This window comes from Equus asinus, chromosome 11 (assembly GCF_041296235.1).
Source record: "Equus asinus isolate D_3611 breed Donkey chromosome 11, EquAss-T2T_v2, whole genome shotgun sequence".
Lineage (NCBI taxonomy): Eukaryota > Metazoa > Chordata > Mammalia > Perissodactyla > Equidae > Equus > Equus asinus.
Window position 1 is genome coordinate 10,198,068 of NC_091800.1, and position 15,206 is coordinate 10,213,273.

General features: G+C 39.3%; 2 protein-coding genes across 9 annotated transcripts in view; one reads left to right on the forward strand and one right to left on the reverse strand.

Annotated features, from left to right (window-relative positions):
• Positions 1-5,024, reverse strand: part of FLT3 (fms related receptor tyrosine kinase 3) — a 120,587-nt gene extending 115,563 nt beyond the window's left edge. Inside the window, exon 1 of the mRNA XM_070520450.1 lies at positions 4,135-5,024. The gene's annotated coding sequence lies outside the window, so the exon portion shown is untranslated. The remainder of the gene's footprint in view (positions 1-4,134) is intronic.
• A 356-nt stretch (positions 5,025-5,380) lies between these two features.
• Positions 5,381-15,206, forward strand: part of PAN3 (poly(A) specific ribonuclease subunit PAN3) — a 135,353-nt gene continuing 125,527 nt past the window's right edge. For all 8 annotated transcript variants that reach the window (XR_011506840.1, XR_006532479.2, XM_014843829.3 and 5 more), the window contains exon 1: positions 5,381-5,957. Coding sequence is in view for 6 of the 8 variants with exons in the window: in XM_014843829.3 (XP_014699315.2) it covers positions 5,528-5,957 (430 nt within the window). In the remaining 2 variants the exon portion in view is untranslated. The remainder of the gene's footprint in view (positions 5,958-15,206) is intronic.

Genomic DNA, 15,206 nt, shown 5'->3' on the forward strand with positions numbered 1-15,206 from the left:
TTCTGCAAGGCCTACCATGCAGGCAGCATTGAATGGCAGAGGCATTGGAAACCCTATCGGGGGTTAAAAAGGCATAGGGAAAACAAGAGAAAGGGGTAACTGGAAGCCAGGAGAGAGGAGTGCTGTGAAAATGGTTAATACTGTTGAATATTACAAAACGGCTGCAAAATACGTAATAAATTTGCTAACTAATATCAGTGGTGGCTCTGGCAAAAAAAAAAAAAAATTAACAAAGCAAGGGCAAATGTGAGATTATTCTTGATTAAGGGATGAATGGGAAGTGAAGAGACTGGTTATGGATGATTTAAAAAATTGCCTGTGAAGAGAAATTAGGTCAAAAGAAGGAAACTAATGAGAAGTGAGGGTTTTCTTTTTTTAAAATGAAATTTCAATTATCTAAGTAAAGCAGACATATAGTCCTCTTGTAAATCTGAAACATTACAGACAAAGCTAAAGTCCCCCTTGATCACTACTCCCAATCCCCATCCTGTTAGCAACCTAATGTTCATCCTCCCAGTCCTGTCTGTATACACTTGTATATATCCTTGTAGGAAATCTATTTTAATTATTTTACATAAAAAGTGCTATAATCCACACATTTACCTGCATCATGTTTTTTTCATTCAACAATAGATCTTAGAGAATAATGGCACATATGGATCCATCTCTCTGTGTACATTTAGGTTATTTCTAATTTTACTATTATGAACAACGCCTCAAATGAACATTGTTATGCATGCCTCCTTGAGTATAAAAGTGTTTTTCTATGGTAGATACCAGGAGTGGCAATTTTTGACTTTTTTTTTTTTGAGGAAGATTAGCCCTGAGCTAACATCTGCCAATCCTCCTCTTTTTGCTGAGGAAGATTAGCCCTGAGCTAACACCCGTGCCCATCTTCCTCTACTTTATATGTGGGACGCCTGCCACAGCATGGCTTGATAAGCAGTGCAGAGGTTCACACCTGGGATCCAAAGTGGTGAAGGAGTGGCATTTTTAGGTCATAGGGTATGGATATTTAAAAATTTTATATATTGCCAAATTGCCCTCCTAAGTGGCTGTATCAGTTAGCCCTCTTACCAGCAGTGTTTGTTCCTGATGTTCTTAAAAACAAACAAAGAACCATTTTTCCTTATGATTACAAAAAGTTCACAATAGAAAGGAATGGATGCTTTAAAAATTACTTAAATAAGAGACTTTACATAGTCATATACTAAGAGGAGAGTCAAAAAACAGAAGATACTGGATGGAGAATGACTTGATTCCTGAGGAAACGTTAGGCAATGGAGTTCAGCGTGTGACTGACAGGATTAGTCGCAGATAGAAGAAGGTACTCTAATAAGTTAGGACAATGTTTTCTTCTTATGGATGTATGAAGTAGAAAGCAAGGTTGAAGGGTTGGGATGGGGCCAATTAAAGAATGTGGACAAATTTTAAAATAGGTTATATAGGGGAAATGAGACAGCAGGTGACTAGGACAGGTTCCTCAAAGTATGTTCGAGGAACACTAACTCCACAAGATGACTAGAGAAAAAAGTGTTCTGTGATAAAAAAAAAAAAAAATTTGGTAAATTCTGCATTTTATATCCTGCTTTAAGAGAATTATAGCATATCAATATATTAAAGGCTCTGAAAAAGACCTGAAGTAAAGTTAACTCAGTATTTCCCAAACTTTCTCAACAATAAAACCTTTCTTTGTATAATACTAATTAATATACTGTTGAACCAGTCTTCTATGAAATAGACTTTGAGAAACACTAGACTAGTGAAAATTTGAAGAAATGGGAACACTGAGTGTCCAGTTTGTCTTCACAAAATTAATTTATTTGAAAACAAAAAAACCCCTAAAAATGCAGAGAACAATTTAACAAACATCCATGTACTTACTCCTCAGAATTAAAAGGTTAAGATTAAATTACAGTAAATTTCAATGCTTATTTTTCTAAAACAGAAATAATATATGTTCATGATACAAATTTGGGAAGTAGAGGAAAATAGGAAAAGCCTACTCTGTCATCTTACCAACTTAGTAAAACCACTGTCAATGCTTTGAAGCAGTTAGTCTTTATTTCTATCAGGTTTTTTATTGTTTACATCATTATAGTAATATAGCATATACAATTTTGTATCATGTTAAATATTTACATTGTATCATAGGCACTAATGTACATCTTCATGGCCATCATTTTTAATGGCTGCATAATATTCCAGTGGATAGGCCATTATTTAACTATTCCCCTTGATTTTAGAATTTAGGTTTTTTGCAACTTTTTCTTCTTTGGCTTTCATATGCAACACGGCAAGGAGCACAATGAAGCATAAAAATTCTTGTTTATAGTTATTTTCTTAGGATTTACTTGCCAAGTAGAATATTAACAGCTCAAAGGCTATGTACGTTTTAAAGGCTTTTGAAAAAACATTACCAACTTGCTTTGGGGAGACGGGAGGAGAGGGTGTATCATCAGCAATGTATTAAAGCTCCTGTTCGCTCTGTTTCCCTTAATTTAATTCAGGTTTTATTTTGTTAGCACTGGTCCATTTTTCCAGCTGATGGAGATTTCCAAATGCTAATCTGTCATTTATTGCATTAGCTACCCCCAATCGTTTTGCAAAAGGTTGCAGATCTGCTAAATATGCTATATATTTCTTCACCTAAGCAGCAGATAACATTTTTTTCATAAAAATAGGTTAAGAACAGAGTCCAAAGGAGGACAGCAAAGTATTGATCAATTGATATTCTTTGGCTATTGTTCAAGGAGCTCCAAAGCCAGTTTTATTAACATTTCAATTATGACTAATCAAAGAGCATTGAAGTCACCTAACTGTAGTATGTTAGCCTATTTTTCTCCAACATGTTCACAAAGATTTAATAGAAAACTTTGTCAAATGTGGTACTGATGGATGATTTACTTTACCTTTGACATTTCCCTCAGTTCCCAGGAACTCTTGAGGACAAAGGGTACATCTTACACATTTTCGTATAGCAGATCCTAGCACAGAACTTGCTTGGTACATAATACACAGTAGATGCTCAGTAAAGGTTTGTTTGAATGATATGCTTAATTTGGCATGAACTTAACGATTAATGAACTTCCATTGTCTCACCACAGACACTACTTTCCTGTCCAAGCCATCAAAAGACATGTATTTTCATTAAGAAACGGCAAAATGTGTAATGGAAAGAGCACATGTTTTGCAATTAGAAGTCCTGAGTTTAAGTGCTGGCTTTGCAATCTACAAGCTGGTAACTTTGTGTAACTCCAAGCCTTACTCAGTTTCTTCATCTACAAAATGGTGATAATCCATCTTCTTTACTTTCCTCATAGGGGTCTTATGAGGATCGAAATTTTTTTCTAAAGGGAAATCTGATGATATTACTACTTAACTTTGTAAAATGCTGTAATAATTTTCTATTGCTCTCAAGAAAAAGTCTAATCCTTTAACACGCCTTACAAGGACTTTTGTGTTCTGGTCCCTTCTCAATTCTCCACTACCACTATTCTAACAACCTAAGCTCTCTTTCACCTCAAGGCCTTTTGCACAAGCTGTTCACTTTGCCTGGAATGCTCTTTCCCCACACTCTTATACAGTGACTACTACTAGCAGCGATACTACTAATAGCAATAGCTACAACCTACTCGATTCTTAGTAAGCATGGTACACTTCATAATACATTATTAGTTTATACTTTATGTATGCAGTGGGTACTATTCTTATCTGTTTCATGCCTAAGATACAGAGAAGCGAAGCAACTTACCCAGAGTAACACTGGGTACTGAATTCAAAGCAGATGTTCTCAACTTCCGCTTTTGGGGTATCAACTTTCTCTATGAAGACTACCATCTTTAATATCTTCTGATAGCCAATGTGACAAAGTTAGCACTTAAGACACTGGTTTATAATCGCCTGTGTACTTTTTGCCTCTCCAACCAGGGGATAAACAAGCCATGTGAACTCAGACAAGACTGCATCTTGTTTACTTTTGCTTCCCCAGCTCCTAGCACACTTCCTGGTACACGTAATGTGCATTAATAAATATTTGTTGAATAAATAAATACGCGAAAATGTTTCTAAACAGAAAGGCATTATACAATGTTATTATTTTTGAATTTAGCTAAGGAAAATCACCAGGCTTACCAGTGTTGTGGTCTATGGAGTCCACTTTTCCCTTTCTGCAATGTGGTACACTTGCTTATATCCACTCTTCCGTGACCTCTGGTTTGCCACAATTCCTTAGATACTGCCAATAAACAAGCCCCCTCACAACTGCGACACTGCCTTTTTGAGAAAATCTTTTACAGACGAGAAAAACTGAAACGTTAAAACTACATTCCCCTTCATGGCAATTCTTTAAAATTCCTGAAAACCTTTTTTTTTTTTCAATATAGCAGAGCAAAACACCAGAGACAGCTGAGGGAAAAACTATCTTTTTAAAAATTAATCTCCAATCAAGTCTAGGCTGACTGGAGAAAAGCAACGTAGTACATTTATAAATGAAACCTTCTAGTGCTGCCTAGGCAACGTTGTCCCCAGGTGGCATCTTATTTTTCATAATATTTTACTGAGGCTTTCAGTAACATAAATATAGAGAAAACAGGTGCGGCGCTGAGCAGGGGGCTTGTCGAAATCAACCTTTTTTGGTTCAGATTTTTGTAAAAGGCCCAGAACTCAAGGTAATCAGTCCTGTAGTTCTCATCACCTTCAAGTGGAAGGAAAGAGTTGGGAGGAGGAAAAAAAGGGAGAGGAATTGTGGCACACAGAATGAAACTATTCTTCCAACCAAGCGAGAGCTTGGGCTTCGTCCCCCGGTGCGGCCCCTCAAGATGGCCCTTCACACTCGGTTAATTTTGTCTTTTCAGTTAAAAAACGACGTCTGGCTTTATAAGTAGGAGGATATGCAAAAGAGGAAGGTATTCGTCTCGTGAGAACTCCACCACCCGAATCAGACTCTGGGAAGGCCATCGCGGACGCCAACCGCCGCCGGCTCGCGGATGCCCCGGGGGCCCGACGCCAGGCCAGGCTTCCTCTCGCGCTCCCGCTACCCACAAGCCACCGCGCTTCTGCGCACGCGCAGCGGCGACCGCCGTCTCAGGAAGAGGAAAATGGAATAAACAAGTCGGAGGAACCAGCGCGCGAGCGAGCGAGTGGAGGCAGAATTTAAAAATAAACCGGCCTCTCCGCCCTCCGCACCCGTTTGCCGCCGCCGCTCCCCCTCTCCTAGCCCGCGCCCTCGAAGTCCCCGTGTGGGTCCGCACGCCCACCCCGTCGTCCCGCGCGGCCCCTTTAAGAAAAGAGAACGAGAGAGTGAGTGAGAATCCCAACTCTCCCCCTCCCCTCCCCTCCTTCCTACCCCCTCCTCCCTCCCCTCCCCCCCTCTCCCCGGGCGGCTCCGGCTCCCGCAGCGGGACAGACCCACCCGCCCAGGCTTTTATCCGGCATCGGCAGCGTCTTCCTTCCCTCCCCGGTCTATGGTGGCGGCGGCGGCGGCGGCTCCTCGGGCGGCAGCGGAAGACGAGGCTGCGGCGTTGCCATGAACAGTGGCGGCGGCCTCCCGCCCCCCTCGGCCGCCGCCTCCTCTTCCTCCTCCTCGCTGGCGGCGGCGGTGGCGGTGGTGGCCCCGCCGGGGGTCGGGGGTGTCCCCGGCGGGGCGGCGGCGGGAGTGAAGCTGAAGTACTGCCGCTACTACGCTAAGGATAAGACTTGCTTCTACGGGGAGGAGTGTCAGTTCCTGCATGAGGACCCGGCCGCCGGAGCTGCCCCGGGCCTCGGCCTCCATAGCAACAGCGTCCCCCTGGCTCTGGCGGGCGCTCCTGGGGCCGGCTTTCCTCCCGGAGCCGTCCCGGGCGGGGGAGCCGGGCCGCCCCCGGGGCCCAAGAAGCCGGACCTGGGGGGCCCCGGGGCGGGCGTCGCAGCCAGCGGAGGAGGCAGCGGCGGAGTACTCGATGGACCGCGGTTGGCAAGTGAGTGTGGTCCGGCCTGGGGGCCGCGGCGGAGGGGAGGCCGGGGGCCGCAGGGGGCGAGAGGAGGCCCTGCCGCCGTGCCTGGCCCGCGGGCTCCCCTCCTCACCTTCCTAGGCGGTCTGAGAGGCCTAGGCCCGGCCCGGCCCGGGCCCTGCTTCCTGCTTCCTGCTTCCCCTGCCCGCAGCCTGCGGCGAGCCGCGGAGTGAGGGGAGGCTGGGCTCCCGAGAACGTGGGTGGGTGGACTGGGGTGAGGTGAGTGGGGGCGGGGAGGAAGGGGGATGGGCTGCGGCGTGCGGTGTGTGATAAAGGGGGTGTCGTTTCCGGGGGTGTGGAAAGGGGTTGGGTTTGCAGGCACATGTGTCCTGCGTGCCCGTGTGCGGTGGAGTCCACCGAGTGTGGAGGTTCCCCAGTGGGTGTGCGTGTGGGTAGGGGGCGGGAGGTGAGGGCGGGCTTACGGCTTCCTAGAGTAGGTTGAAAGAACGGAAAAAGTTTGGATAAGGCTTACGGGAGAAAGGTTTTCTAGGCAGGAAATGCTTTCTAAGGATTTGGAGTGAACGGATAGCAGCCTTTATAGTGTGCTTAGGTTTAGTCTAGGGTTTAGAGTAGGAATTTCAGAAGACTTGCATTTCAACACAGTTTTCCTGAAAGCTAGAATAAATTTGTTGGGTGTCAGTAGGGATCCTGTCTTCTACAACTTTGTATCAAGCAGACTCTTAGCATGAAGCCTTGAAAGCGTGTCATGTGCAGCACACGTTTGTGTGCCCTTGATTTTGGATATCTTAGGGCTGTTCGTCTTTCTTAGTTATTTGTTATTATCTCTTGACTTGCAACATTTTAGTTTTTGAGTGGAGTTTACTTACAATTATAAGTGTAATCTATTTTACAGAATGTTGCCCTTGAGGAAAAAGTAGAACACGTGTCAGATTTTCTTTTTTTGTTTCTGACTATAGGAGCATTTCTAAACCAAGTGGGAAAGGCCTACTTTCTTGGAAATTCTAAATAGTTTTTAGATCTTAAAATAATTTGATAGGCAATTTAATGTCAGATAGGCAATAGGATGTCAGAACATTTTTCTTTTTTTTTTAAACTATAAACGAACTTGGCTTGATGTTTTAGCACTTGTTTGCCCTATGAAGAGTATTAAGTGTCTTGCCAGAGATTTGTGTGTTTTTGAAAAAAGTTTGTTTCTTTTGCAGTGATGGTCTTGACTTTAATGCAGATGTATTCGATGAGGTTGACATGCTAAGAAGATTAATTTGTAGCTTAAAATGTTTTGTAAAAAGTGCTTACTTTATGGGTGGAATTTTGAGCAGCAAATTTGCATTTTCAACATAAACTTTTGCTGGATGTGTGAGTTGTGACTCAGATTAATCTAAGAGTAATGTTTGATTAGTAAGCAATGAAACTGAACAGTAGTTTTGTTACCTACAGAAAGAAGTCCTTTCAAAAATGCTGGTATTCGGTTTAATATGTGATCTTTCTAGGGTTTTCTAATACATAAAGGTAGTAGATTTGAGACGTGAAAGATAGGACAGGATATAAACAGGTGAAGATGGGAGTGGAGGAAAAATACTAGCAGTTGCTCAAACTTGCATTTCACATCTCAGAAAAGGAAAGTAATTGGGATATAGGGTCTTGAGAGGACAGGCGGTTAATGCTAAAAAGCCATTTTAAAATTAACATTCAGTCATTTAACAGTTATTTGAGTAAATAGCTGAGTGACGTATTTGGATTCTGTAGGACTTGCTTTAACTTGACTGGGTGAAGCCTAAGGCTTCTCTTTTCTCCTGTAGGCTTCTTAGTAACTCAGTACCTAGGTTGTGAGCTCCTACGGATGAAATAAAATTGCTTTCTATCAGTGAGTGGCAAGTAAAGTTGCTCAGGAAGCAGGGAAGAGGTTTGTGTTGGTGGTTAATGACTGCTTTGAATTTTTACACATAATTGTTTAATTTTTAGTCAACTTTCTACCTTTTATTGCATTCCTAACCATATCTTTGAGACAGGCTTTGTTTGTTAATTAAGTATATGAGGCAATTAAAATAGGTGATGCATTCCAAGAGGTATTGCTATTAGGAGAAATTAAAAATTTTTGTTAGTTGCTGACCTAATCATGTAGCATCATTGAGACAATTTTATTTTGCTTTAATTTTTTCTTTGCTTTTCTTTAAATGTAAGACTACCTGAGAGGTCATAAGTTTATCTGCTCTGGTAAGCTGGATCTGCCTGCAGAAATATTTTGTTTGGGCTCCATGGTATCTTCTATGTGTTTTAAAAGTTTTTATTGAAGTATGCATACTTGGGGAAAAGTGTACAAATTATAAGTGCTTAGAATGTTCACAAGATGAACACATAGCTTATAACCAGCGCTCAGGTGAAAAAACAGAACATAATCAGTACCTCCAGAAGTCCTGCTCTTGCCGGCTCCAGTCACGACCCTTCCCCAAAGGTAACTACAGTACTGATTTCTGACACTACATTCTCACACTCTGGATTCATTTTTTCACTTTTTTGTACTTTTTTTGAACTTTATAGGAGTGGAATCCTGTGGTTTGTACTCTTTTTATTTTTTTGGCGTATTAGCGAGATCCATTCATGTTATGTAGGAATAGCCTCTGTAGTTCCTGTATGGTGTTACATTGTAGGAATATACCACATTTTGTTTTCTCATTTTACTCTTGATGGGCAATGGAATGTTGCCAAGTTTTGTCTGTTAAGAAGAGCACTGTTTTGAACATTCTTGAACTTTTTTTTTTTTTTTTGGTGAACAAGTCTAAGCATTTCTGTTGGCTAACCTGGGAGTGGAATTGCTGGGTCCTAACAGGGTATGCATATGTTCAGCTTTAGTAGATGTTAAACAGTTTTCTGAAGAGATTGTACCACAGTTACATTACTCTAGTGGTGGTGTGAGTTCCATTTGGTCCACACTCTCAACACTTGGTATTAGCTGTCTTAAAATTTTAGCCATTTTGGAGGCTAAAATTTATGGTATAATTTTGTGTTTTTAATTTGCATGTGGGTGGATTGTGATTGAATTAGTTGACAACATTTAAAAAAATCAGTTTTAATATAGAAATACGGACATCTGGTTTCCTTTGAAGGGAAACTCTTCTTTGTATTGGAATTAGGACTGTTGAGGGGGCAAGACTCTCCATTTTGCCTCACTCCCTGACTGGGGGACTTTTGTATGCCTGGCTTCTTTAGGTATTTGACTTTTTGACCCTTGCTTTAGTATACTTTATATTTGCAGAATTCTTTTGTTAGTGCTTCAGATCGTGTTAAAACTTTAGAGGTAAATTAAAGAGCACATTTTATCCTTATTTTGCACACATTGGAAAACTGAAGCACAAAGCCTTTTTCTTCTTAGTACATTTGAGTTGCAGTGATGTTTCCGTCTGGTAAAGGAACCATACTTTGGATTCGTTGCTTGCTTTCATTTGTTGTATGATACGAGTATTACATTTTCATACTCCAGCTTTACTATCTGGCAATGTGGTAGTAAACATGTTCTCGGCATTCAAGATTGTTGTTTGGTAAATGTTTGTTTTTTTTTTAAAAAAAGCATTTACTTTAAGTTTTTGACGTTGCATATTTCTGTTGGACTTGGCATCTTCTAAGGCTTAAGTGTGGTTTGATTTGGGTTCAGTTGAAAGATTGATTATTGGCATTTTAATGATGTAATTATAATCTCAGCTAGACTTTAAATCTTCAAGGTGCTCAATTTTTAGCAGGTAAACTATTTATTATACCAATATTTGTATTTTATGTACGTTATTTGAAACCCAGTAGGTTTGTTTATTTTACTGAAATAGACTTATTTTTTAGTTCTACTAATTTAGTTAGTAGTGAAGGCTTTGGTGTAAGACATGTCTAAGATGGAATCCTGACTCTCTCACTTACTACTTTGTGATCTGGGGCCAATTTTTAGACTTTAAGCCTCAGTGTTTCTCATTTTAAAAATGTAAGTAATAGGGGCCATCCCCATGGCTGAGTGGTTCAGTTTGCGTGCTCTGCTTCGGTGGCCCAGGGTTTTGCCGGTTCGAGTCCTGGCCCCGGACATGGCACCGCGCATCAGGCCATGGTGAGGCGGCATCCCACATGCCACAACTAGAGGGACCCACAACTGAAAATACACAGCTATGTACCGGGGGCCTTTAGGGAGAAAAAGGAAAAATAAAATCTTTAAAAAAAAAAAACAAACAACGGAAGTAATAGTGGTACCTACTTCAGAGTTGTGATTGGATTGCACGTGACACTATCAGTGCGTTGCCTGATACTTGGTGAGGTTTCAGTCTTAGTTGCTTCTGTTATTGAATATTATTAATAATAAGTCTATACTTAACCTGTATATTTCCTTTCCTCCTCCAGTTTTTGAGAGTATACTTTCAAGACCAGTAAAATAGCTACAGATTATTGAACTGTAGTTGTCTGTCCAAATGGAAGAAAGTAGTGGGTAACTTGAAGTTTGTATGCTAACTTTGGAATGTATAATGTGTGTGGCAAAACTGTTTTTAAGTCAGGATCACACTTTTCATCTCACAAACCTATATCAGCTGGCAGGAAAGTGAGTACTAGGAATTTGCCATTTGGGTAGCTGGTATAAGTTTAAACATTTTTATTGGACAACACACAAAGTGGATAACAAAGACTTTATTTGTAATACCATTCATTTCACTCGTTTAATAATGTGCTTGCAAGGTGGCAAGCTTTGATCTAGGTGATAGGAATACATTGAATGAAACGAAATTCTGCCCTAATGGAGTTTACATTCTAGTGGGGATTAGACACATATATAAGATAATATTAGGTCTTCATAAGTTTTCTGAGGAAAACTCAGAGTGTTATGAGGAATAGTCAAAGAGGGATGTACAGTCGTCCCTTGGTATCCGCTGGGGGATCAGTTTCAGCACCCCCACAGATACCAAAATCCTTGGATGCTCAAGTCTCTTATGTAAAATAGCATAGTATTTGCATATAACCTACACACATCTTCCCATATACTTGAATCATCTCTAGATTACTTATATTACAAAATACAATGTAAATGCTAGGTAAATGGATGCTATACTGTATTGTTTAGGGAACAGTGACAGGAAAAAAAGTCTGCACGTGTACAGTACAGACACAACCATCATAGGCCTTTCCACCCGCTTGTGGTTGGATCCATGGATGCGGAACCCGAAAATATGGGGGGCTGAGTGTACTAATGTAAGTCTAGGTAAGATTCAGTTAACAGGTAAAACACTTCTTTCCATGAAAATTCATTTGAAATGGCCCTGTAAGAAGATAAGTGATTGCCAAAAGAAAACAAAATATCTTCCTCTTTTTGTCCTTTCATAGAGTTTTTCTTTTTTAATTGTTTCTACTTTGAGATAATTGTAGAGTCACATGCAGTTTTAAGAAATAATAGAACGTTTGTTGTCCCCTCACTCAGTTTCCCCCAGTGGTAACATCTTTCATAACCATAGTACAGTATCACACTCAGTATTGATTGATACAATCCACTTATCTTATTCAGATTTCCCAGTCTAATTTGCACTAGTGTGTGTGCCCATGTGTGTATTTAATTCTATGGAATTTTATCATCTGTGTCTGTGTGCCTGGCAACAGTCAGGACAGAACAGTTCTGTCACTCTCAAGTTGCCTTTTGTAACTGCTCCCCTCCCAATCCCTGGCAACCCCTAATTTGCTCTCAGTTTCTATAATTGTGTCATTTTAAGAATGTTCTATAAATGGAATTATATAGTATGTAACCTTTTGGGATTATCTTTTTTTTTTCCCCCCCACTTGGCATAATTCCCTCAAGATTCAGTCAAGTTGTGTGTATCAAAAGTTAGCTTTTTTTTTCCCCCCCGATGAGGATCGGCCCTGAGGTAACATCTGTGACAGTCTTCCTCTGTTTTATGTGGGACGCTGCCACAGCATGGCCTGACGAGCAGTGCTACGTCCACATCTGGATCCGAGCCTGTGAACCCCAGGCCAGCACAGCGGAAACTTAACCACTATGCCACCGGGCTGGCCCTGAGAGTTAGTTTGTTTTTATTGCTGAATTTGAATTTTTCCTTTTTTTTAACTTGGAAAATTTATATCCATCTTTATTTTGGAGCAGCATTTTTTGTTCACTTTTCAGTAGGCATGTCTGCTTTTGTATACAAAGCTGTGAACATTTACGGTACCTAGACATGGTATTTTAAAAGTTTGTGCTGGGATTTTAAGGAGCATTTATTGACAGATTTGAATATTTGGTTTTTACTTACCTATTTATTTTAGGATTGATTTTCATTTATTTAATTTAGTTTTTAAATTATAAAAGTCAAAAACTTGTAAAACTTTCCCTTGGAACAGCAATGTATAAAGTCAAAGTAAACCACTCTCCTCATCTTATTGCCCAAGATTAATCGTTATTAATAGTTTTTTTGTGTGTAACCTTAATTACCTCCTAAAAGGCCCTGTTTCCAAATACAGTCACTTTGGGGGTTAGGGCTTCAAACATGAATTTTAGGGGGAAACAGTTTAGTATGTAGCACATGCATGCACACACACCAATTTTGTAGCGGTATTTCTCATCACAACTGTGTTTCCATAGTAACTTACTTTATATCCTGTTTATAAAGTAGTTTAGTGAGCCAAAACTATACAAATGGAATAGGATAAAATATTTTTCTGTACTCTTGTCATGCAGTTGTTAACAAATCAGTACGTACAGCATTTGAGTCTCCATTCAGTATATAGGAATTACTACTGGACTGAGGGTCCTGAGGTTTTGATTTTAGTGCTCTCTCTTACAAAATAACTTTTGAACTGTGGTTGTCTGTCCAAATGGAAGAGAGCAGTTATCTTAGGCTAGTCATTTAGTACATGTGAAAATATGTTTCTTTATCTGTGAAAAAAAAAAAAAAAAAAGGAGAATGAGGTATGGAGTACTTGATGTCCAAAATCCTGTCAACTCTAAAATGCTTCTGTATTTTCTAAATGTTTATGTTCTAGAAAGCAAGCTATGTATTTCATGTTTAATCCTTAGATTTCCTCCTCTTCCCCTCCCGGCAACTTTTAAAAACACTTGACCACGCAGCAGATTAACTTTGGCATAGAGAAGGCTATGCTGATCTCACAGATCTTGGCTGAGTTAATTGGCGTGTAGATAACCGTCCTCTTCCATAAAAAAGCTCTCCCTTTTTTGATATCTCTTTTGGTATCTCACTTGCTTTTTCTTTAAAAATAAATATACTGTTCTTATTTTTCTAAAGCTAGTTTTAAATTATATTTCTAGTATTAAAAATTCCAGGTTTACAGAAATAGGAACAATAGCTTGTTTTTTGGAATTAAAAATGTAATACATGCACAGGTTAAAAATTTAAATAGCACAGAAGGGTACATAGTGAGAAGTAGTATCCCTCCTTCCTTAGTTCCCTGATCTTTCTCCAAAAGATAGTCACTCTTTTCAATTTATTTTGTATCCATTCAGAAATATTCTTTGCCTATACATTCATGTTTATATTTCCCTATCTCTGGCATATAATGACACACATACACATGTGCACACACGTGGAAGCCTAATGTACTTTAACTTTTCTCACTGAATTGCACAGTTTGTTCCACATCCACATGTAGATATCTACCTTAGTCTTTTTTAATGGCTGCATAATATTCCATTGTATGGTTATATTATTCTTTTAATGGATAGGTTGTTTATAGTCTTTTACAAATGATGGCACTAAACTGTTATATCTTAATGTATTATGTATGTTTATACATAAATTTACACAAAATATGATATACACATATGTTAAGGGGCATACAGAATATTCAGTAATCTGGTTCAAACTTGGTACATTAAAAAAACCTTGCAGATGAATACCATATGATCTCAGTTATATGTGGAATCTAAGAAAAACCCTGAAGTCATAGATATAGAGAACAGATTGTGGTTGCCAGAGATGGCATAGGGGTGGGGATGAGAGTGAAGTGTGGGCAAAATGGATACAGGTGGTCAAAAGGTAGAAACTTCCAGTTATAAGATAATTAACTCCTGGGGATGTAATATATAGCAAGGTAGTTATAGTTAACAATACTGTATTGTATATTTGGAAGTTGATAAGAAAGTAGATCTTAAAAGGTCTCATAAGAAAAAAAATTGTAACTATGTTTGGTGATGCATGTTAACTAAACTTATTGTGGTAATCATTTCAAATTCAATGTATACATATATTCAATGTATATTCGTTCAGTGTATACATAAATCGTTGTAACCTAAAACTTATACAGTGTTATATGTCAAATATATCTCAATAAAAATACTATGTATTTTATACACTGTTAGCTGAAAATAACATATTTGAAGTAGTTATCCATATCAAATCTGCCCCAGCAAGATTTTTTCCCCCAATGGCTCATATATCCAGAGGTAGTTATGTAGATCACATCTTTTGCAACTTAATACTTGTAAATAGTCACTGGGGAATTTCATTTATGTATTTAATAAAAGACTAGTGTTGTTATTTAATACTCTTTCATTGTTTCTCTATATTCTTGATAGTATAGACACCTTATGGTGCTTTCATAAATATTAGGTAGAGCATGATAGAGCTGGAAAAGTTGGAGAGGACTTTATATGTCATTTGGTTTAACTTTTTTTTTTAATTGAGGCAAAATTGGTATATAACATTATATAAGTTTCAGGTGTACATTGTAATTCAACATCTGCATACACTACAAAGTGATCACCACCAAGAGTCTAGTTACCATCCATCATTGCACAGTTGACCCTCTTCACTCATTTTGCTTACCCCCCAACACCCTTCCCCTCTGGTAACCACCATTGTGTTCTCTGTATCCATGAGTGTGTTTTTGTTTTAGATTTCACGTATGAATGAAATGATACAATATTTGCTTTTCTCTGTCTTATGTCACTTAGCGTATTACCCTCAAGGTCCATCTGTTTTGTTGTAAATGGCGAGATTTCATTCTTTTTTTATGGCTGAGTGGTATTCCATTGTACCACCTCTTCTATGGCTGAGTGGTATTCCATTGTATGTATGTACCACATCTTCTTTATCCATTCATCCATCAGTGGACACTTTGGTTGTTTCCCTATCTTGGCTACTGTGAAAGATGATGCAGTGAACATAGGGGTGCATATATCTTTTCAAATTAGTATTTTCATTTTCTTTGGATAAATACCTTGAAGTGGAATAGCTGGATCATATGGTAGTTCTATTCTTAATTTTTTGAGGAGTCTCCATACTGTTTTCC